This window comes from Pseudochaenichthys georgianus, chromosome 7 (assembly GCF_902827115.2).
Source record: "Pseudochaenichthys georgianus chromosome 7, fPseGeo1.2, whole genome shotgun sequence".
NCBI lineage: Eukaryota > Metazoa > Chordata > Actinopteri > Perciformes > Channichthyidae > Pseudochaenichthys > Pseudochaenichthys georgianus.
This window is the reverse complement of record NC_047509.1, coordinates 27512182-27536782: the sequence shown is the minus strand read 5'-3', so window position 1 is coordinate 27536782 and position 24601 is coordinate 27512182. Positions and strand designations below refer to the sequence as shown.

The 24601-nt window shown below is 43.5% G+C and overlaps 2 protein-coding genes across 2 annotated transcripts in view; one reads left to right on the top strand and one right to left on the bottom strand.

The window, feature by feature from the left end:
• celsr3 (cadherin, EGF LAG seven-pass G-type receptor 3) overlaps positions 1-19565 on the top strand; it is a 127021-nt gene extending 107456 nt beyond the window's left edge. The window contains exons 28-37 of the mRNA XM_034087251.2: positions 400-512; positions 1278-1357; positions 1957-2083; positions 2330-2449; positions 7361-7458; positions 7998-8089; positions 8289-8462; positions 11021-11215; positions 14958-15990; positions 16226-19565. Coding sequence (XP_033943142.1) covers positions 400-512; positions 1278-1357; positions 1957-2083; positions 2330-2449; positions 7361-7458; positions 7998-8089; positions 8289-8462; positions 11021-11215; positions 14958-15990; positions 16226-16253 — 2060 coding nt within the window. The 3' untranslated portion in view covers positions 16254-19565. The remainder of the gene's footprint in view (positions 1-399; positions 513-1277; positions 1358-1956; positions 2084-2329; positions 2450-7360; positions 7459-7997; positions 8090-8288; positions 8463-11020; positions 11216-14957; positions 15991-16225) is intronic.
• Positions 19566-19775: 210 nt separating this feature from the next.
• LOC117449525 (uncharacterized) lies at positions 19776-24252 on the bottom strand. The gene is made up of 4 exons (XM_034087256.2): positions 23879-24252; positions 22686-22741; positions 22347-22515; positions 19776-21239 (listed from the first exon to the last, which is right to left on the bottom strand). The coding sequence occupies exons 1-4, from the start codon at positions 24081-24083 to the stop codon at positions 20878-20880; spliced, it is 792 nt and encodes a 263-aa protein (XP_033943147.1). The 5' UTR covers positions 24084-24252; the 3' UTR covers positions 19776-20877.
• Positions 24253-24601: the final 349 nt, after the last annotated feature.

The following is a 24601-nucleotide window of genomic DNA, read 5'->3' as shown; positions in this document are numbered from 1 at the left end:
GCTCGGAGATGTGTTTAATCTGTCTGTCCATCTTGTTTAGGCGCTTCCTGTCTGCCTTACTTTTGCAATTCATTTAGCAAACCCTCAACTGACAGGACCTTGACAGTTGTCCTGACAAGGACACCAAGGAGTCTTCACAGTTCACATCACAAGTGTCCCAGTTCTAACCAGAACTGTGAATCAAGAAACATACTTATACTCACATCTCTGATCACCTTTAACATGAGGATTCGTCCACTGAAATGATTACGAAGATAACTAATAACTAAAAAGCTTAATACCTAACATGAATTCGGATATGTTCTGTTACGTCTCTGAGCTGTCCTGCTGCTATCACTCAGCTGATTACATGCTGCCACTTCCTGTTGTGTCTGATCTGACTGTGTGTGTCTCCTGCAGGCCTGGCTGTGGGCTTGGACCCAGAGGGATACGGGAACCCAGACTTCTGTTGGATCTCCATCTATGACAAACTCATCTGGAGCTTTGCCGGTCCGATAGCCATCGTCATACTGGTAACTGGTTTCATTTCTTATATTCTCAATACGAATGTATGCAAACAAACTTATAGTGTAAACATTCATATGATAGACTTTTACTTAAGGGTTTACTGTTGGTAAGCGTTCAGTTTACAGAGTTGTTTTTGTTTTGGAGAGAAACAACCATTTGAGTTTTTCAGATAAATTAAAATCTGCTCGAGTACCAGGCTTGAACACTTCTTCAGATAAAATGTGTAAACTTCATTATGAATTTATCCTTAGCCAAGTGCTAATTGGCTGCACTCCAAATTCATTAAAGAAAGTCAACACACTTGTTTCTAGTCCACAGTTTTAATAACTTCCCACATGAAGCTATAACCTTTTGCTCTACAACTTGACTGCACTTACATCTTAGACATGAACTGGGCCAGGCTTTTTTCAATGAATGAATAATTACTGGTCTGTTATCAGTGTTACTCTTTCATACCCTTTAACCTTTATTAGATATGGGTTTTTTATCAGTCATTTGTTCAACATGTCTTTTTTGTATTCACTCATTTGTCTTTTTTAACTGTTTGAGCAAAGGAACCAAAACTAAATGAAAGAGCGATTCATTTGTCATGTATCTGTCTGTCTTTATCTTGAATTTATTAAACCCTTTTCCCTCTAAGAGGACTATTTGATCCACATTGATTTTGTTTCATGTATCCTGACCCCTGATGTTGCTCACGGCAGTATTGGATTAGCTGAAATGCATTAAAAATGTTGCCTTATCATTTCTATTGATTTCCTTCTATCTAGATGAACGGAGGGATTTTCATGATTGTTGCCAAGATGTCTTGCAATCCCTCTCAGAAGGAGACCAAGAAGCTCCCTGTCATGTAAGTACTGGGACACCATGGTAAAAAAAAAACGTGTTTATCCTAAGTAAAGATCTTCGAAAGATCAAACTATATAAAAATGATCTAATTCAACTTCTAACAACCTTTACATAGCTTTAAAACTACAAACTAAATATAAAACTCCTACTTTGTTTTCGCTGTCATACGAGCATTAAACAACAGTGGTGGGGGGGTGAAGTGTTGAAAACTGATCTGGGTTTGAATAACTAACAGAGAATATATTTGTATTTCTATCTGTCTCATTGGTGCCTCTCTTTGCTTCGCTCCAACAACTCTGTCTGTTTTTTCCAAAAATGTCTCTGTTGCCTTTTCCTGCACTCTTCCTCTCACTCGTCAAGCCTCATTCTAGCAGGATAATTAGGCAAAGTGACCTTATACATAAAACACGTAACTTATTAACATGTGCGTGTCCCTGTATAAGTCATAAACTTGCACATCCAAGTAGGGATGCAACATGTTGATGTTGTCTGTCTAAAGAACTGCAAACTGATGCAGATGTTATTAGTCATTATGATATGTAAATGTCAGCCTTTTATTACCCATTTCTCCCCCATTGACCTCCATGTTTCTCTCTCCAGAGCTACTATTCGCAATGCCTTCCTGCTGTTGCTGGTCGCCACCTCCACCTGGCTGTGTGGTCTGATGGCTGTGAACAACAGCATCCTGGCTTTCTATTACATATTCGATGTCCTCTGCCTAGTCCAGGTGGGAGCGCTGTGCATCTCAATACATGTTTGCTTTACTCTAACACTGATTCCATTTCCATCCGGATAATAACAGCTATCGTATTTGTATTACAGAAGATAAATACATATTTACTGCCCACATAGTAGTTACTTTTTTAATTGCTCAAATAAAAAGAGGAACAAACATTGCTTATATAAAGGAAAAGACGTCATATATCCACGTATCCAAACTTAAACTGTGTCTTTCTACTGCTCTCTATCCCAGGGTCTGTCGGTGATGCTGGTCTTCACTTTGTTCAACTCAGAGGTCAAAGAGGCCTGGAGCGTAGCCTGTTTGGGAAAGAAGAGTCCCGGAGAGGACCCACCAAGACCATCGCAGAACACTGTAAGTCACACACACACACACACACACACACACACACACACACACACACACACACACACACACACACACACACACACACACACACACACACACACACACACACACACACACACACACACACACACACACACACACACACACACCACACACACACACACTCGCACTCGCACTCGCACGCACACACACACACACACACACACACACACACACACACACACACACACACACACACACACACACACACAGGAACAGCCTCCGTACTGCTGCAGCTTGTCTCTGCTGACCCTTAAGACTATAGGTTGTCTGGTATCTTGGTCTGGATAGACGTATTATGTTATCACGGCATATTTTGTAAATAAAGATTTAAAAAAGAGTATTATAACATTATAATGGGATGTTCATCAGCTGTAGGACACTTGCATCATGATCACAAAGTCATTGACTATGTTTTAGTCTTTTCTGCAGTATTCCCCTTTCTAGCTGCTCATTCACACTGTGGCAATTACTAAAGAAGCACAAAGACCCTCCTGCCCTCCATTCCTCCATCCATCTCTCCTGTCCTTCTGCCTTCAGGGTTTGTGACTGACCTAGATACAACTTTCTACAGACCAGTGAAACCCTGCCTGCTCTTAAGCCCACTTTTAAAAAGCCGTGTGTGTTTTTACTTTTTAGTTCATAGCTCACTGCACTCTGTTTTCTTTAGCACACGCCACAGCACGGAAACTGCTCTTCTAAGAGTTTTGAATGATCTTCTTTTAACTGCTGATTCTGGGAATTCTGCTGTGCTTGTGCTTTTAGATTTGTCTGCTGCTTTTGACACCATTGACCACCACATTTTGTTATCACGCCTTGAACTGTGTGTCCGTATTAAAGGTAACGTCCTAAAATGGTTTAAATCCTATCTGTCAGAAAGGACCTTTTCTGTGCATCTTGGCCAGTATTCTTCAGCTGCAGCCCCACTAGCATATGGGGTCCCACAAGGCTCTGTCCTGGGCCCCATTTTGTTCAGTCTGTATTTACTACCTCTGGGGTCAATTTTTAAAAAGCACAACATTTCTTACCATTGCTTTGCAGATGATCTGCAGGTATACCTGCCTATAACAGCAAATAAGGAATCTAGGATTGCCTTGCTTAGCTGTCTGAAAGACATAAAATCATGGATGGAAATCAACTTCTTGACTCTTAATGAAAATAAGACAGAGATTATAATATTTGGACAGTCTGAACTCCTGGATGGCTTTAATAGTGTACTCGGCCCCTTAGCCTCCTACAGCCGTCCCTCTGTCAGAAATCTTGGAGTCATCTTTGACAACTGTTTTAAATTTGACAAACAGATAAGCTCAGTTGTCAAGACAAGTTTCTTCCAGCTGCGGCTTCTGGGGAAGGTAAAATCCTATCTTCCTAGTAAGGAATTTGAACAGCTAATCCACTTATTTATCACGTCTCGTTTAGACTACTGTAACTCCCTCTATATTGGTGTTGACAAGTGCTTGATCCGTCGCCTGCAGCTGGTCCAAAATGCGGCTGCACGCCTTCTTACTGGGAAGAGACGTTATGACCACATCACACCCGTTCTGGCAGACCTTCACTGGCTTCCTGTCAGTTACAGGATCCAGTTCAAGTACTTACTTGTTGTTTTTAAATCATTGCATGGACTGGCACCACATTATCTGTCTGAGTTGTTGCACCGCCATGCTCCTGCGCATTGCGCTCAGCTCAGCAGAATATGTTGGTGGTTCCTCGGAGCAGGAAAAAAACCAGAGGTGACAGGGCCTTCAGTGTTGCAGCTCCCAGACTGTGGAACAGCCTCCCAGCACATATCCGGACTGTTGAGTCTATTGAACTTTTTAAATCCCAGCTAAAAACTCACCTCTTTGCACAGGCTTTTAATACTAGTTGAGCATTACATTTTTATATTTGTATGTGTTTTTTATTTATTTATTTTTTATATGTTTCTAGTTATTGTGCTTTTTATTATGTTTTTAATTATTGTTTTTATTATCGTACTCCCATTGGGCTATTCACTATTGTAGTTACTGCCTGCCCTGTACAGCACTTTGGTCAGCCGAAGGTTGTTTTAAATGTGCTATATAAATAAATAAAGATTGAGATTGAGATTAGCCTCTCTTGTTATGTCTCCTCTGTGCTTTTGCCAGTGTGTATTTTTCTCTGCGTGTTTTTGAAGTTGTGTATGCATTTCCACAGTGTAGAAATCTAAGAAAATAGTTCCCCGAGACAAGAGTTCCATATCCAAGGGTTACGGAACACAAGGTTCCTGAATTCTCCTTCCTTCCAGCCACATTCAGCCACCTGAACACACACTGTTCACTTCTGTCTGTGCGATCAACTGTGCTCGACTACTCTCTAGTCTCTCGTTGGAAAATTGTAATTGTGTTGTTAAGTCTGTTCTGTACTCTGATATACAGCAACAGCATATCAATGGAGTCCATTGAAGAAAGCAGAGACAACTCTTCTTTGGCTCTAACTACTCCACGCTCTGTTACCCCTGCTTCTACCCAGGATGGTTTCACAGTCAGCGAGAGTATTCAGAAATCCAGCAACAACATGCCCATGGATTTCCTTGAAGGAAGCAAAGGCATCTACAGACCCATCAGGGTGTTGTTCGACACCCCCATATATGAGCGGGCTCTGCAGGTCTTCTGGCATATCAGCTCTTACAAGACCAAGATCGCACTGGTGATTCAACTTTTGCGGCTTCAGCAGAAAGACATGGTCCCATCTGAGGTGACTGTCGATGACATGACAGACCTGCTGCGAGAAGAAAGCAAAAGCTCTCTGAGAGTGCAGCTCTGGGACTTTGAACTAGAGGACCGTGATGAAGACGTTGCAAAGCCTATTCTCAATCTGTTGTGGGAGGTGATCAACAGCATGAAAATGCGAGACATCGTGTTTGAAGCCAGAAGGCTGCTCATGTCCCCAAGTGACATCCCTGCTGGTTTTCGTCACCCAAAGCTGATGAACTTGGCTCAGGAGTACGTAGGAGACTGACAGAGCGACTGCAGTCTGCCCCCAGCTCCAAACTGCTCGGCCCACGAGATGTGGTGTTGCAGGTGGTACCAAAAGTCCTACAAGGCTTCTGGTCACCTCCTCGAAGCACCTTTCTCAACATGCCCTCGCAGAAGCTCAATCAAATGGCTGTTGGGTTACTAAGTGTGTTTTGGACAAACTCTCCAAAGCTTTGTCCAATGTGCACCATCAGGTCACCTTCTCTTGCTCCATCAGAGATGCCATGGTCGTGTCTATCCAGGTAAAGGTTAGACAGATGTACCCGGATCAAGACATCTGGAGGAGGGAGCTTAACTCCTTTGCAGCACAAATACTGAACACCATTGCAGATGCTGCAGTGAGCGAGATAGGTGTGCTGTTGGAGCCTCAAAGCAACACACATGTGGTTGAAAATTCAAGCAACGAAAGAAACTGCAGCCAGCTAGCAGATGTAGTGGATGGTGCAGAGACCATTCACACCCTGGCTGGAGATCTGAATGAGGAGCTTGGTCTGGAGGAAGACAGAGAACCACTTCAGGAACCTGTCTCTTCTCCTTCACCGACTGCTCTGACACCAAGTACTGAACCTTCTGCCAAAGTCAGCTTGGAGGAAGAACCATTTGCCTCTGCGCCAAACCTTGAATACAACTCTGCTGTGGTTCCAGCCCTGCTCTCTTCTGTGCCCACTGCTGATGAGCCTCCTGCCATCACTGTCACCCAGGATGGTTTGACGAGCAGCCAGATTGATCCAGTGGAACTGTGCACACCAGAGACAGACTGTGAGGATGTGGAGCTCAGCGGAGAACAAGGCCCTGCTGTGACTCTGGCTCTTCCAACCCCCCATGATGGACCTGTTGTCATGACTGCAGCGCGGGATGAACGGACAATCAGGAAGCATGAGGTCAAAAGGAAGAGACGGTCTGATGCTGCTGCCTGCCTGAAGACGCAGACTGAGAATGCTCCTCAGTTTTCTTTTCCTGTTTTTCCATTTCATTTCTATTACTGTTGAACAAATAAATTCATTGTTGCATTTTAGTCCTTCTGCATCACTGTTTCACTTTTAAAGATTTTGAATTCATGATCTAACAGTTACTGAAGTTACATTTGTTGCATTTACACAACGGTTTGAGGGCTTAAAGGTTGAATGTGTCTTATCAGAGTTTCAAAGAGGTATACAAAATGCATACAACACATCTTTAAATAGCCACGGAGAGGAACACATTCCTTGATACATCTACGGAGATAAATACATGAACATATCAGAACAAGCACAGTATATACAGTAGTACAAAAGACAAAACGATGAAACTTTCTAAAAATGTCTTTTAATTATTGAGGATACTGTTCCTAAGGTACCTTTGTGCTGCACTGGCCTAATTAAATTGTTCTTGAATTCAAAGAAGGATAATACCATTTAAAACAAGATTAGACATGGAAGTAACGTTTTGAATAAAACGGAAAAAGATCTCTTGAAAAATATATTTACTTTCATTGAACCACACGGTATAGTATTTATCATTGATTATCTTATGATAGAAACATATTGAAAAAAGTCCTTTATGCAAATATGAATGATGGAATAGATGCTAGAGTACTCCTGATACAGTATAGTTTGTTGTGTACAGTATGTACATCCGATACATTGCCGTTTTCCCCATGTTCAAAAGCATTATAAAGGAGGACATTTGTTTTATTTTTCAGTTAACACTAAGTTCTGTTTGGTGCAATGGTTGATGTAAAACTCTCACCCTTCGTGTGTGTGTGTGTGTGTGTGTGTGTGTGTGTGTGTGTGTGTGTGTGTGTGTGTGTGTGTGTGTGTGTGTGTGTGTGTGTGTGTGTGTGTGTGTGTGTGTGTGTGTGTGTGTGTGTGTGTGTGTGTGTGTGTGTGTGTGTGTGTGTGTTTAGGCTCAGAATCCCTATCACAACGCCTCTCTGTTGGAGCAGAGCGGGCTGCACCGCATCACCCTAGGAACCTCCACCATCTCCTCCGTGAGCTCCGCCAGGTAAATGAATACCCACACACACACACACACATCCCAACTCCCACCAAATAACTATAAATGTATTTAAGAGAAAGACTTCCACACCATGGGTGGTTGAACAGGTTAAGACCGATAGCAGAATTCCTCCTGTAGTTCAAAAGCACCTTTGAAAGTAACAATATACCAGTGATGATAAATGATCATTTGAATTGAAGTTCGTCAGGTTTGATTCATGTCTGTGACTCTGATTTGGGAGACAGTGGCCTCAGGGAGGAAATTCCCTAGCTAACAAAAACCCTGTTGTGCATTTTTGGGTCAGTGGGGTAAATATGAAGAAGATTGGATGGAACAATATAATGTAGTGTATGTAGAGCAACACTAATGTACTCTGAGAGGGGCTGTTGGTGTCTTAATGGTCCAGTGATTGTCTGACCTGTCTGTAGTTATATGGGAGTTTGTGCAGTACATATTACATGGATGTCTGGCCTGTGTGGCTGCATGTACAGTATAGTGTATGTGTGCGTGTCTGTGTCCTCATGTCTCTCCTCTTTCCCTGTTAGAGAAAATCTTTTGGCCCGTCAGACTCTGGAACAGAATATTGTACAAACCGGAGCGACAGACCTGGATGTAGCCATGTTCCACAGAGACGGAGGTGAACACACACACTTTCAACAGACACATTTTCCATTTCTTCACCCCTCATACTCTCTGTTTCTGCTCCATATACATTCCGATGGAGAATAACCTGTCAACGCAATCTTTCCTTACGCTTTATATTCTTCTCTTTTCCTCCTCTTGTTTCCTCCCCGCCTCCATTTTCTATCTTCCCCTCCCTCTCCTGCCTCCACCAGGGGAAGATTCAGACTCAGACTCAGATCTCTCCATGGATGAGGAGCGCAGTCTCTCCATCCCTTCCTCTGAGAGCGAGGACAACGTCCGACTCCGTGGGCGCATCCAGCGGCGATTCAAACGCTCCAATCACAGCGAGCGTCTGCTCACAGAGCCCGCCCACAACGGCACCAAAGGTACTTTGAATGATTTTCAAATGGTTTATTGACTAGTTTTGGTTTTAAAAGCAGTTCTCATATCTAAACATTCAGTGATGTTAAAGAGTCCTGCTCAAGGACTATTGATTTGTGTTTTGAGATTTTATTTTTAAACTGATGATTCTTTGCAATATAGGTTTTCGGTGGAGTATTAAAAGTATAAATTAATGGGTATTTCCAACCTTTTGATGTTGCATTATTTCCTAATATGTTACAGAAAACCAAAAGGCTTACTGAACTCTACCCATTAGAACAATATGCGGTTGTCAAAGCATGTGCTTAACATCAATGGTGAAATGACTTGTAACTGGAATAAATAAAGGTTAATTCTTTGATAGACAGCTATAGTTCTTCAATCATTTTGAAAACGTATTAATCAAAAGTGGTGTCTACACAGAACTATCTAACATGTTGAATGGCTACAAAGGGGAAGACACTGTGTCTCACATTAAAAACATGAATTGTGTGTGTTCATAGGACATTTGCAATAGTCTGATATATTCTCCACATCATTACCTCTGCCCGCCCTATCCCTTCAAACCTCCTTCAGACTATCGCTCCTGATATTCTACCGTTTCTCACCCATTTCATCAACACTTCTCTAACTTCTGGTCACTTTCCACACACTCTCAAGGAGGCGAGAGTAAACCCTCTCCTGAAGAAACCCACTCTCAACCCGTCTGATGTTATAAACTACAGGCCTGTCTCTCTCCTCCCGTTCCTGTCTAAAACACTTGAACGCGCTGTCTTTAGACAACTCTCCTGTTATCTCCATCAGAACAACCTTCTGGATCCACACCAGTCTGGTTTCAAGGCAGGTCACTCCACAGAAACTGCTCTCATTGCTGTCACTGAGGAACTGCACACTGCCAAAGCAGCCTCCCTCTCCTCTGTCCTCATCCTATTGGACCTGTCTGCTGCATTCGACACGGTGAATCATCAGATCCTCCTTCGCACTCTCCAATAACTTGGAGTTTCAGGCTCTGCACTTTCCCTCCTCACCTCATACCTCAAAGACCGCACCTACAGGGTTACTTGGAGAGGGTCTGAGTCCGACCCTTGTCAATTAACTACAGGGGTCCCTCAGGGCTCTGTTCTTAGTCCTCTCCTCTTCTCCCTGTACACAAACTCGCTCGGATCTGTCATTAGCCCGCATGGTTTTTCATACCACTGCTACGCTGACGACACCCAATTAATTCTGTCCTTTCCCCGCTCACAGACCCAGGTCGTCGCACGCATCTCTGCTTGTCTAGCTGACATCTCTCAGTGGATGTCTGCTCATCACCTCAAGCTCAACCTTGACAAGACTGAACTGCTTTTCCTTCCGGGAAAAGATTGTCCCTCTCTTGACCTAACTATCAACATCGGCCCCTCTGTTGTTTCCCCGACTCAGACTGCAAGGAATCTGGGTGTTATCCTAGATAACAACCTGTCGTTTACTGCAAACATCGCTGCTACAACCCGCTGCTGCAGATACACGCTTTTCAACATCAGGAAGATACGCCCACAGCTGACCCAGAAATCGACGCAGGTTCTGGTCCAGGCTCTCGTCACCTCACGCCTAGACTACTGCAACTCCCTCCTGGCTGGTCTACCTGCATGTGCCATCCGACCTCTGCAGCTCATCCAGAATGCAGCGGCTCGTCTGGTCTTCAACCTTCCCACATTTTCCCACACCACGCCGCTCCTCCGCTCCCTCCACTGGCTTCCGGTAACTGCTAGAATCCACTTCAAGACACTGGTACTTGCGTACCATGCTGCGAATGGATCTGGCCCTTCCTACATCCAGGACATGGTTAAACCGTACACCCCAGCACGTGCACTACGCTCTGCATCAACCAAACGACTCGCTGCACCCTCGCTGCGAGGGGGACCCAAGTTCCCATCAGCAAAAACACGTGGGTTTGCTATCCTGGCTCCAAAATGGTGGAATGAGCTCCCCATTGAAATCAGGACGGCAGAAAGCTTACACACCTTCCGGCGCAGACTGAAAACTCATTTCTTTCGACTCCACTTCGAGCGATAGAATGACTAACAAAGAACTGCTAACAGAGCACTTATATACTAATAAAGGACTGGCTTAGCCAGTTGAGCAGCACTTGAAACGATTGGCTCTTTGAAACCTGATGTTCTTATATGATTCTGTTTTCCTCAAGGTTGTGTCTTCCTGGTCGAATGTACTTATTGTAAGTCGCTTTGGATAAAAGCGTCAGCTAAATGCAATGTAATGTAAATGTAATATGTCACTCTAAATTAGCCCCGGCTGTTGTTTTGAATGAACATGTGCTATTCATTTGTGGACACCTGTTACTTGATACATACATCCGTTTTGTATCTATAGGATGCAAGCACTGCAACATAATGAAGCAAAATACTTGATACCAAAAGATGAGGCATGAGAATATTTTGGCAGCTTTATGTAACTGGTGTTTGTTCAAAAGTCATTGCTTAATAAAGTTGTGGCTGAGAACATGTTTGTGTGAAGGGTGTCAGCTCTTAAGTAACCAGGAAGTGATTGATGTTTTTGTGTGTTATAGATTTGGATGGCAATGACCTTCTGTCCTACTGGCCCGCTCTGGAGGAGTGTGAGACACACAGCCTTCAGAAGTGGGGCTCAGAGCGCCCCCTAGGGTCCGATTACAGCAAGGACGCCGCCAACAACAACCAGACTGACGCGGCGCTGACCAGCGGGGACGAGAACGGCCTCACCCAGCCCAACAGGCACCGCAAGGGTGAGAGGCACACAAATGAAGAAATCTGATATTTTGGGTTGGCTTTAATAAAGTAATCTTTAGTTTGTGTATTATGCAAAAAATGTTAGTTAGTAAAATGGCACATGGATGCTGAATAAGACACATCACTTCAAACATTTGAAAATAAACATATGCATACACATTCTGAAACAATGCATTTAAGAGTCTTACCTATGGGAAACTGATTTTTGTTTCTCTCTTTTACTTCTCATCTCTATAAACATCTACTTGTCTACTTGATAGCCCCTGGCCTGTATATAATATCGGCTTTGTCCATGAATACAAAATGTCTTGACCTCCTGTCTGACTGATGCAGCCTCTTCATCAGAATGTAAATGGGGCATTTTGCCAAGAGGAAGACGGAGACGTTTTCAGTGTCAGCAAAGCTTCATTTAAAACATCTTCTGTATTTGAAGTTTGTCTGTTATACATTTTAAATGTATTTAAGTCGAACCGACATGTGACCCAGCAGTGCTACATTACATGATGATAGAAATTCACAAATATATCCTTTAAATCTGATTTGGTTTGTTTACTAGATTTCTTGTTGGTTTTATATCAGACTTTTAGTGTTGTTGGGACGTTCAAAGAGGATAATTATTTTAAGTCAAGTTTTGTAAAGATTATAATCGTCAACATACAATGATTTTCACTTTGACCAACTCATGTGCACATAATGCGCACGTTTTTCACCCACTTAACGCAATACAGGACTGCAATCAGATGACCTGACCCTGATGCATAAAGGATGACTTGAATAACCCTCTAGGCCAGGGGTTCCCAACCTTTATTGTGCCAAGGACCGGCAGATACAGAAAAAAAAAATCGCGGACCGGTTGTCAATTTTAACTGATTTTAATATTTACTCACCACTAGCAGGTAGCAACAGATGCTAATTGTATGTAACAGCCTGAACAAATACTAGAATAATATGCATCCAAAACATATTAACAACGTTTAAAAAAGAACCGGTGTCGTTTTTTGGTTTTTCGGAAAAACGGAAAACCAAAAAAAACGACGTTATTCAATTTTTAAACCAAAACGGGAAAACAGATAAATCAACGTTTTGCTTTTGTTTGTATGATTTACGGATAATCCAGTGAATGCTGGGAAAACGAGGAGAAGGTGTGTGTGTGTGTGTGTGTGTGTGTGTGTGTGTGTGTGTGTGTGTGTGTGTGTGTGTGTGTGTGTGTGTGTGTGTGTGTGTGTGTGTGTGTGTGTGTGTGTGTGTGTGTGTGTGTGTGTGTGTGTGTGTGTGTGTGTGTGTGTGTGTGTGTGTGTGTGTGTGTGTGTGTGTGTGTGTGTGTGTGTGTGTGTGTGTGTGTGTGTGTGTGTGTGTGTGTGTGTGTGTGTGGTGCACGTCCGACAGCATTTAGCACTAGGGCCTACATCGAGATTAAGATTAAACTAATTTATTTTGGGAACACCCGCATGGCTACCTATGGAGTTAGCCAGGTGTGTGTAAATTACTGTTCATGGTCATTTGAAAACAAATGCCGAACACACAGAGCTGAGCAGAGCACATAGACACATCATGCGCCTTGGTGACTGGACATCTCCTTCATAAAACTAATAAAAGGGGGAGTAATCGGGCAGTTCGATGTGTGTAGAGGTGTGTGTAGAGGTGTGTGTGGTTAACACGTAGCAGCCTGCAGTCACTCTTAAGCTGTTCTGATGAAGGTAAACACAGCGAAGGCGGTGCGTAAAAAGGCACAGCTCTCGGCGCGCTGGTGCTGCACTTCTCAGAGGCGGAGTATACGTCCCGCTGCCTCCTGATGCTGCCGGCAGCCATTTCATGAAGTGAAGGAGGTTTTCCTTCTATAAAACAGCTGCGGGCAGCAGATACCGTGAGAGTCCCGGACATGAATTCATAGATCAAGGCAGACTGGTTTACTCTCCTGTTTTGCCAATCCGGTGCTTAAACAAATAGCTCTGGCCGACATATCCTTAAAATGAAGTCCGAGTTTGAAATATATCTCAAATAATGTGTGCACTGCCATTTCCCCACATAAACATAACATTCTGCAATGAAACGGTTGTCTCCTGTGCGCTCCTCTTCCTACATGGCGCACCGGTAACTTTCGCGTGCGCACAAGAGGCTGAGACCTTATAGGCTGAGCCGCCGAATCCCTCGGAACATCATAGCCATTTTCAACGGTTTTCTGGTGAAAGATTAACTAGGCTACTGGATGAAATAATATGACTGTATAGGTGCGAAAAATAAACACTTTTTGAAAAAAATATTATGATAAAATATTTTTATATATTTATAATTCTGAAAATATTACGATAAACTCACAGCTATTACCGCGGCCCGGGTTGGGAACCCCTGCTCTAGGCTATGTTGGGTCTAAATCTGGCCCTGAAAGCATGGCTGGCACTTGTATGTGTACAGGACAGTTTTTATATTTAAAGTTAAAGCCTTTTATTGTCATTATACACAGAGTATACCGAGATTCAGAGTGCAACTCTGTCCCGGTGTGCAAAAAATACAAACACATACATAACACTAAAAAACACGGTAATAGGACAGACAACATAAACAATCATACGGGGGAATAAATGGTTACAAATATTTATATAAAGTGCATTAAAAGTGTGTGTATGTGTGAGAATGGTTACGGTTATTGCATTATGTGTGGTGGTTGAGCAGCCTGACGGCCCAGGGGTAGAAACTGTTTTTGAGTCTGTTTGTCCGTGACTTGAAGCTCCTGTATCTCCTCCCAGAAGGCAGGAGAGAGAACAGTCTGTGACCTGGGTGAGAGCTGTCTCCATTCTTTTGTTAGCTCTGCTGAGGCAGCGGGAGGTGGAGATGTGTTCCAGAGAGGTGTTCTGGACGGTGCTTTCTGAAGTCTATGATGATTTCTTTAGTTTTTCTTGTGTTCAGATGTAGGTTGTTTGCTGAACACCACGCAGACAGCTTCAGGATCTCGTCTCTGTATGCCGACTCGTCGTCTCCCTTATATATTTGGCCGACCACAGTGGTGGCATCTGCACATTTTATAATGGAGTTGGAGGGGTGAATGGGAGAGCAGTGGTGTGTGTGTAGAGTGTGTAGAGTAGCACCCTCAGCACGCAGCCCTGCGGGGAGCCAGTGCTGAGGGTGCGGGTGGAGGAGCAATAAGGGCCGATTTTCACTGTCTGAGGACGGTCTGTTAGGGAATTATTTATCCAGGCGCATAAGATGGAGGGGAAACCTCGGCTTGACAGTTTTTGATGGTGTTAAAAGCTGAGCTAAAATGGATACATATAAAATGGGAACATGCAATGACACACTGAGAGTGGGTGAGAGAGAAAGATGGCAGCACGGGTGCTATTTTAGTATTTCAAGCCTGATACACACAAACACACGCTTTCCTCCTGTGACGTACATTTTAAAACTTTTGTTTTTAAGGTTAGGAATGTGCTTGATTACAAAATGCAAATCTCAGTATATATGAACGGCTGGGTAAGATCAACAAAGTGACAATATAGATTGCTTGTTGTGGGTATAAAGGACTTTTGTAACTCTATCTTTTAAATTGTATTCAAAATAACAAATTCGATATTATAAGGTTTAAGAACCTAAAAGTGTGTGAATTTAACTTTAAAAAACCTGACCAATCACTGACTCCTTCTTTTGTGCTCTTTTTCTGTTCATCTTTCTGTATCCCTCGACACATCTGACTCTTTGCTCTGTGTCCCCGTCTAATGTTCTCACGTTCCTATTTTCTTGTCTCAGGTATCCTGAAGAATCGTATCGGCTGTCCCCCGGCACTCCAGGGTCTCTCCTCAATAGGCCGGGCCCCCAGTGATCTGAACTGGTACCGGACCTCCACTCTGGGCCACCGGGGGGTCCCTGCAGCCTCGTACGGTCGCATGTACTCTGCCACCGGTGCAGGTGGAGGTTCGGGTTCTCTCTCTCAACCGGGCTCCCGCTACTCCTCCAGGGAACAGCTGGACTCGCTGTCCCGGAGGCAGCTGTCTAGGGACACCCTGGGGAGGCAGGCGGTGGGCGGGTCCAGAGACCGACTGGACTCCCGGGGTTCCAGGGACAACCTGGACCTCCTTCCCCGGAGGAGAGAGCTGGGGCAGGGAGCAGGGCTGGGGGGCCTGGGGCTGGAGCATCAGCGGGTCTCCTCATCCAAGGAGAACCTGTCGGGGTCCAGGGACAGACTGGACCTCCAGCACACAGGCAGCGTGCACGCCTCCAGGGAGGACTTGAGTGGGAACGGGGTAGCGGGGGGGATGGAGGGATTCCTCAGCGGGTCGAGGTCCCATCTGAACTCGCTGACTCGGCGGCAGGCCTCGTCCCGGGAGCACCTCGAGGGGGCGCTGATGAGCAGCAGGTCGAGGGAGCAGCTGGAGCCCAACGGGGGCGGGGCCCAGCCGTGTCGGGAGTGGCTGCGCACTCTGCCCCCCCGCCAGCCTGCGCACCCCGACCAGCCTCCCTCGTCCTCCCCTCCTCCCCCCATCTCTGAGGAGCCCCCGCAGGAGCAGCTCCCGCCTCACGTCAGAGGACGGCTGGACTCCGCCCCCCCATGTAGGTACACCGGTCAGACTGTCCCGCAGGGCGCAGGTTCAAATCCCAACGCTCTGGGGCGACAACCGTCCTGCGAACACCTGGACATCCTGTCCTCTATCCTGGCCTCCTTCAGCTCCACCGTCCTCACTCCTCCCCCCTCTAACCCTGGGCCTAATGGCTCTGGACCCTCCCCCTCCCCGCCCCAATCAGCAACCTCCCACAGCATATCTGAAGTCTCCCCTGACTCAGAGTAAGTCCTCCTGTGTTAATGAATCCCCCCCTCTCCCCTGATCCTCTGTAAACATTTGTGTGGCTATTCTTTCCTGCACCCTTCCATTCTACTTGTTCCGTCTCCCTGGTTCTGCCTCTAACAGCTCATTTCCATGTTGCTTCTGTACTTACTGTATGTTGTCATCACTATGTGTAAGTGGAATTAGCATCAGGAGAGAGGATTTTAAAGACTCATTTTTGTTCTCTTTCCTCAGAGCCAACAGAAGTGAAGGACAGTCTTGATGACAGCCTACATGTCCCTTTATTCATTGAGGCGGTGTTTGGAACACGAGGTTCAGAGGTCATGGATCGTCCGGAACCACTGGAGCACTCTGAGGAATCTAAGACTAGAAACACTCGGGACAGAGGAGACACTGAGTTTGTCAGAAAATACGACAGGGAGAGCGTCGATGAGGTTAAGGAGGATGCTCTTGGGCGGTTTGTACTGTATAAATTACGTTTTTCAAGTCCCACCGCCTTCAACGAGCTATGACGTTTATTTGGACGTTGAGTCAACCACCTCTACTACCTACAAACTGTTCAAGATAAACACAAAATCCTCAGATTTCAAACGAAAATTCAGCGTGATCCGGACAACATGTGTCCGCAAGAAGAAAAAAAAGAAAAGACTGTAAATAACAATTTTATACATTTTGTATCTTTTTCATTGGAGATGAAGAAGAAAATCTCTTGTGATGTTTTCTCTTTTTTTTTTTTTTTTTTTTTTTAAATGATTGTGTCCGTGTGAGGTTGTGAGTGAGGTCGGTGCGTTTGCAGTCTTGTACGTTGCTGAGGGAGACATTTCCCCTTCAAAGAAAAAAAAAAATCCCCAAATCTCTCCTCGGAAACAGTTTTCCTCAGAAACTTTTCCTCACATTCATCAACTCTGTAAAGCGACAGCAGGGGTCCGGCAATATTATACCATGAGATTATCAAAAAACCGCCACATGAGGTTGAAGGGAAAATATCAAAGCAACAAGAACTGATTGTATATAGAGGAAGGATTATATAGGAGAAGAGATTTGATGGAAGATGATTGTGAAGAGAAAGATGGCCAACGTTTAGCTAAAGCACCACAGGAAGGTTCAGAGTTGGAGGATCATTTAGTAAAGCCCAGTCACGAGTGTCAAAGTATCGTCTCATTCAGGAGACTGTGCTGTTTTGTGATCCAGTGTTCATAAATGTGCCCTTGTCGCCCATCTGTGCTCATCTGGTGCTGACGGGTGAAGGAAGACATCGGTCTGCTTCTGTGTGTCATGCAACAACCATTTAAAGACCCTCAAGGTATTTCACTCTGATGCATCACGACTCAAACCTGCCTCAAGAGACGCCACAGGAGCAGTGAAATGTCTCCGGCAGCATCCAGGAGACTCACTTTTAAAAGCTTCTGAAGAAGAAGAAGTTCTGCAGAAATCCAAGCCAAAGGGACACACTTAAAATCAGAACTTCACATCCTCGTTCTTCAATTTCCTGTGATGAAAATGACCTGTGCAGGGTGTGAAAGCTCTACGCGTAATTCTCATTATTTGTTTTTCGGGTATTTTTGTTGTTTTTTCAATGACTGTGCCATGAAAACAAGTCCAAATTGAAAAAAACTGTTTTAAAAAGGCCTCTAGATCTGTGCCAAAACATTACCGACCGTTTGCAGGATTTTGATTTGCTGTCATTCATCTTAGTGTGCTACCATATTTTATTTGGAGTTCACAAATTAGACCTGCAGCACATATCCAGCTAGCCTCAGCTCGTGTCTGTAACCGATAGATCCCCTGCCAGCTGTTGTTCCTTGGCTGAACACAGTTGCTGGGAAATGAATTATTTATATTTGAGGCACTTCCTTACTTTGCTAACAAGCTGTCATTGATGGAGAGGTTCAAACCAGGACACATTCATACACATTTCCTCTCATTGTTTAGGAAGAGATGAGGTCTCTTGCAAGATTTGGCGTCGCTTCTGCAGCACCGTAGCAGTCTGCAGAGGAGAGGAGATGTCAGGTGTGTCAGCGCTAAAAGCCTCTAAGTGGGTTTGAGTGCCAGCTCTTTCCATCAGCAGCTGCTCCTCTCTCACAGCTGAGTTCAGGCCTTCAGGTAACAACACACAGGCATTTAGAAGCAATGAAGACAGGCAGTCTTCACCAGCCTTCAGAAGGATGAAGGGCGTGGACGTTACTCATCGCAGAGAAACAATTATTGAAAAGCAAATTCTGGAAAAACACATCTCACAAATGAATATCTCCCTGCTCTGTCTTCCCCATGTCCCTGGAAGATGACAAGCCAACATATTTGTAAAGTAGTATTGCCAAAATTGCTCCAGCACAGGAACACCATCCACTATTCTGTTTAAGGTGTAGACTTTGATTCCTACTCACTCGTTTCATTCATCTGCTCCATTCATTTATTTATTTTTCTTATTATTATCTTCAACTGACAGTACCTTTAACTTGTACAGACATGAGATTTATTTTATTTATCAATAATTTATTGACACTGTATTGATTATTTATGTTGCCATTTTGTATGGGATTGTTTTTTTAAGTATGTGATTTTTTTCCCATCCAAATGTTCCCTTTTTTCTGTTTCTCAGTCTCAATCGTAGACTGTATATCAATGCAACATTTTCAAAGACAAATGATAAGAAAAAAGCGGGAAAAGTGTCTCTTTCATGCAGGACACTGGGTTTGGTTTATATTTGACCAAACAAGTTTGAATGTCAACCCTATCGGTGCATTTATTATCCCTAGACACAATTTCAACATATCCAAACTAACAGGCGAACTCTGGGTGCATAGCCTATAGTGCAGATATGGTTCAAACTAACCTTCCTGTTCTAGATTTATATGCACAAAATCAAATCATTAACCAGTCATATTAATGCTTTTATACACAGCAGTCAATTAACAGAAAACTCCAGCTTCAGGTTAATCTGGTTCTGAGGGTGAGAGGAAACTAAGGCGTTCTTGAAACGTAGAGATGTGCTCTGCTTAAGCAAAAGTGGACAAATGACGGACACAGTAAGAGATTGTTGGTGAGAGGAGGAGGAGGGATGGGAGATTGTCTTTGTTTTCTCGTGTGTTCATTATGGGATGCCTTCTATCCCGCCGTCGGCAAGGGGACGGCGGCATGGAAACAGCTGTTCCCGTTACCGCGGAAACAAGAGAAATGTTGGATATTAAAAAAAATGACTTATTCCTACACGTCTGTTCATATTTATTCTGGGTGAGTGTGTGCTTTCCTTATTCATGAGAACAGACATTTTCAGGTGCGAAAAAACTGAGCAGGCAAAACCTCCTGACAGACGGATACGGACATCCAGAGGAGTCAGAGATGTTCAGCTGCCACCATGATGCCTGGTGAAAACAGAAGCCCCCAGCTGAGACACCATATAACCTGTACTCAGGGTTGTAGGACCACTTAACGGTCAGATTTGTAAAAGTATGACTCATTGGCAGGTATCTGAGACATGCTTATATCTTTGACATACAGACAGATGGGTGACAATTTAAAGGGATATTTTGTATTTATATTAAATGTAAATATGTATTTGTTTTGTGAGTTTGATCAAATATATATATTTTTTCTGCATTAAAGCCAAGAGGCAATTAGCTTATCTTAGCATAACACGAACAGCTAGCCTTCCCCTGTCAAAACTCTTATTATATTATTTATTTACATGGCCAAACAAAAAGTTACTCATTTGGACACGCAAAAGATGCCATGCATGTACAATCATGAAGAAGTGTCCATTTAGGAATAACATTACATTTACAGCTGCCGTGATTAGATTTAATCTGAATACATTTTGTAATGCTCTTTACAATCACCCTCAACAACAATGGACATCTCAAAATGTTAAATACTTAAGACACATGGTGATGAATGATTATTAAACAAAACAGGATCATGGTATTTTTTAAATATTTACATATGTAAGAAGCCTTTAAAAAAATATACCATTTACATGTTTTCTATTGGTCTAGATCCTCATTTTAAATTTGAGATTAAGCGAAGTGTACTCAACTAGTTCAGTTTATCTCAGAAAAAGCAAAGAAGTATTTGTGTAAGAACTGCTAATTTAAAGCAACTAACAGTCCTCTTATAATCAGTGTTGGGACTAACGCGTTACAAAGTTACTGTAACGCAGTTATTTTTGGCAGTAACTACTCTAATGCATTACTTTTTAAATTCAGTAACTCAGTTACCGTTACTACATGGTGCGTTACTCCGTTAGTTTTTGTATATAATCAACAGCCAGGCGAACAGAGATGAGAACTGTACTTAAGTACAGTACTTGAGTAAATGTACTTAGATACTTCCTGTGTCACATGCGGAGACGGGCTGTGGGCGTGTTTGTGTTGTTTACTAACAAGACTATCATGGCGGCGGCGGAGCTCAAGTCTAGTTTCTCCACCTGGAGATATTCTCACTATTTCACTTTTGTCGAGCACAAAGAAAAGAAAGTTTCTGTTAAATGTAAGTTGTGTCCTGGCGGGTCAAAGAGCCTATCTACTGCCCAAACCAGTCATTCAAATCTCTTAAAACATCTGCAAAAACAACATGCTGGGACGAAGCTAGTAGCTAAGACCACAGAGACTCAGCCGACGCCACTCCACCTGCACCTGCACCTCAGCAACAGCGGCTGGATTTTAACCAAGGGACTGCTAGCCAGGGAAAAGACGATAAAGCCATTGCAGGCTATTGCTACAGTGGAGTCACCCGCTTTCAGGGAGCATGATACCATGTCCGGGCGGCACACGGCATATGGGACTGAAAATGTATACATGTATAAAAGTAGCAACAGTTTCATGGCATATACACAAAAGCATTCAATAATGAAACAAGCACTGATCAGAAATACAAGAAATAGAATCCGTTCATCCTGTCTGATTAGAAGTGTTTTCCTCTTCATCGCTGCTGCTGGAGGAAGATGGCGGAACATCCTCTCCCATCCTCTTTAGCTTGGCTTTGTAGTACGCCTTCTTCATCCTGAAGGCCTTCTCTTCCTGCCGCGCTGCTCTCCTCCTCTCCCTCACCAGCTCCTGCTCCCACGCCAGCACCTTCATCCTGTTCTGCCACTCCAGGATCTTCATCTGCTGCTGCTGCTCCAGAGCCTCGGCCCTCTGCTGGTGCTCCTGTCGGGACATATCTGTGGGGTCCTGCTGAGTCGAGCGGCGGGTCTCTTCCCCCCCCTCGCCGCCTGTCGGGAGGAGACGCTGGCTGATGAGCCGGGAGGTGCCTGCCAAGTCAGAGGTGAAAGATATGTGTTGATTACTTCACAACATTAAATGCATGTAGCTGTTTCAATCAATGCACAACTGGTTTCTTATTAGCGGTTTACACCGCAGAAAGTTTAAAACAGGGCTGAGAAAAATGTGATGCAAGAACCAGGGGCTACTTTTAGTATCGTCCTAACTGACTCCTAATTAATTCTCCTTGAAATCTTTCCTTCACCTTGATGAAAAAATCATGAGGTCAATGAAAGATGTCAAGGAGAAACTGGATAGGCAAACCATTTGTTCTATACTACAGCAGGCTAGGTGTCTTTGTTTGTGGAATGAATAGTCGGAGGGAGGGTTGCCTGAAGTGCCTCTGCATTGGCATACTGGTCAAAGTATGAGGACCCACGATGAGAGCAGTTCAACCATTTATTCTCTTCACATGCAGTTGACAGTTGATCTACATGATGGTGAATTTAAGGCTAGAACATAAAACACAAATGGAAATCAGGAAGGGCTACAACACTCTGTTACAACAAATATTGCTTTCACAGGATAAGGATTAGGATAAGCCATCAATAAACATAATCACAATTTACTCAAATAATGTATCGATATATTCAGCTTGTGAAGAGAGCACATGAGGTCAGCTTGCTGCTACAGACGCAGGAGAGACTGAGCAGGGCTGATTACAGGCCTTAAACGGGATCAGGTGTGGCCTGGTATGTGGAGGCTAAGCCCCGCCTCCCACAAGACCAAAAAAGACAGGGGGATTTACAACAATGTCTGTTTTTAACAGTAATTGTAAACTAATAGACCCCTGCCTTCAAATTAAATCCAGCCACAACAAAATAAAAAACATTGTATATTTAAATGAGTTTTGATTCAACTTCATTGTCATTTAGTAAAAAAAATACAACCTTACAGTAATGCAGGGGGGTAAAAGACACTCCATCCTCCTCTGTCATGTTATCCCAAACAATCCTATCAAGCTTAAGGTAATCATTAAGTGTTTTTTTATGTGATACTTCTCAGCAAAGAGTAATATTCTTGTTAATATTGGAATGTAATTAGTAAACATAATAATTCAAAAGAGTGTGGCAGCTGGCAGAGATGTATCTGTGTACCTGGTGCTGTGAAGTAGGCAGTAGGAAATGTGGCATCCTGCAGCTCAGCATTGTGGGAGGTGGAGTTTGTAGTGGGGCTGTGGTGCTGATCGGCCCAGTTGCTGCCTGGTATTCTGTCCAAGGCGTCCCGCTGGAGGCAGATGGCCACTTGCTCCTTGCTGTCTTCAGTCTGAGGCGGAGAGAACAAAGTGTGGTTTAAGGTATTACTTCCCGCTGCTGGAACATTGTATGAGTCATAGTTGTGCATTGATATGAGCTGCTCCAGGTTCATTTGAATGTTCTTTATAACTAGACCTTTAACTCTAAAACAAATATAAAACAATCACTTGAAATATTTACCCGATTCACGCTGCCATTTATCTGCCCAGCAGCATTGATCAGCATCACATTGCCTCCTAATTGGAAAAAGAGACAGACAGAATGGGAGGCAGTGGCACTGAATGTTAGTGTCTCAGAGAAACAAGCAGAGAGCGCCTCCCTCTGGTTAAGGCAGGTACATCACACCTACACACGCTTATTTACAGACTAACACACATATCTAGTCCAAAGCGCCTTACAGCATCATGACTGCACTCCTGTTTTAGTATTTGTAATAGTAGAAAATAAGCTTACTGTAAAGATAAATTACAAATATAATGTTGAAATGTTACAATCCGGATTTTTTTCTAGGTTTATTTCATCAGGATGGACTGAGCTTGATACTGCAGCATCATGTCATTAAAGGCAGTACAAAAAATAGTGCTGTAAAAAGGACAAGGACAGGGTTCCCACACCTCATTTAACATCAAATTCAAGGACCCAACGCCCATGGTTTGAAACTCGGATCAACGTTAGTTAGTTTAACACTGAAACATTTTATAATGAGAACTAGCAGGCTCAACATAAACTCAGACACCAATTAAAAAGAGTTTTCTGAGTTAAGTGATGGCAGACTCTTTACACAGAACAGCAAAACTAATGGATTTATGGTGTTTTGTGAATACTTAAATGTTCTTTTAAAGGGGTTAAATTGACCAAATATCTTAATTTGACTAAATTGTCAAATAGGGAACAAATTAAAGTTAATGTTACACCAGGTTTGTGTAACTTCATAATAATGGAAAATCACAAAATAATGGGGTAATAAATATAGGTTAACCTTAAATTGAAATGATGACAAAATACTGTTTTTACATCACTCTAGTATTACTTTTATTATTTTTACATTTAAAATCTTAAAACGTAAGAGGAAGTTTATGACAACCATACGAGGCTATATTGTTGTCATCCAAAAATCGTATGCATGCATTCTCATAATTCATGACCGATGGGAAAGCTGTGGTTAATGACCTGAGACAGATGTTGTAACTCTCACGTCTATACAGCTGTCGCAGCCAAATACACACACCCACCACCAAAAACAAAACTGCAGCACCACAACCCAATATTAAAGAGGCTGGACAAACAGGGAGGGTCAGCATTAAACAATTGCATATATTTAAACGCGTTTCATGGCAGTTTCCCTTGATATAATTGAGGCTAAGCTACTGTACCTTCCACTAGCTTGCGTACCGCTGCTTTGTGGCCAGCTCCCGCTGCATGGCTGGTGAGAGCAGCCTCGCCCATGGTCTGAAGTTTGATTGATTTACAACACGCCCTACATCGGGCGAAGTGAATGTCCTCGACTTCCTTAACCAGCCAGTCCTTGTACATTTCCCTAGAGAGCCAGGATTCTTGAAATTTACATTTCCCAGGCATGGCTGACGCTGAAGTTAGCTACACTGCTACAGAAACCACTGCCTCCTGACGCGTTCAATGTCCACTCGGTAATCACTGTGGGTGTCACTTGCAATAACTCTATGAATTGTTGACATAGAAATAGCCAATATCTGTAAAAGAGCATTAAGCTAACTCACATGACCTCCTAAGATGTTCCTGTGAATTGTTGTGTGCCAGCACAATTGTTTTGTATTGTTGTGGTATGAATAGTTATCATATGTATGAAGTATTTACACTTACAATCTTACTTAAATATAATTTTTTTCTGATAATGGTAATCATTGGCGGTGTTGGCGAAGTCCTTAGGGACTTGGCTTGGCAACTGGAAGGTCACCAGTTCAAGTCCCGGAAAGACCAAGTGCTACCGAGGTGTCCCTGAGCAAGGCACCGTCCCCTTCACTGCTCCCCGGGCGCCGTACATAATGGCAGCCCACTGCTCCTAACACTAGGATGGGTCAAATGCAGGGACACCGTTTCGTTTCATAGTACCTGTACTA

What these genes read in the sequence shown, in the direction of transcription:
- LOC117449525 (XM_034087256.2), bottom strand. Translation starts at nt 24,083, where the DNA reads ATGCCTGGGAAATGTAAATTTCAAGAATCCTGGCTCTCTAGGGAAATG. An exon ending in GGTACGCAAGCTAGTGGAAG is followed by an intron (nt 22,742 to 23,878) that starts GTACAGTAGCTT and finishes TTTTCCAATTAG; the next exon opens with GAGGCAATGTGATGCTGATC. An exon ending in TGCCTACTTCACAGCACCAG is followed by an intron (nt 21,240 to 22,346) that starts GTACACAGATAC and finishes CTGACTTGGCAG; the next exon opens with GCACCTCCCGGCTCATCAGC.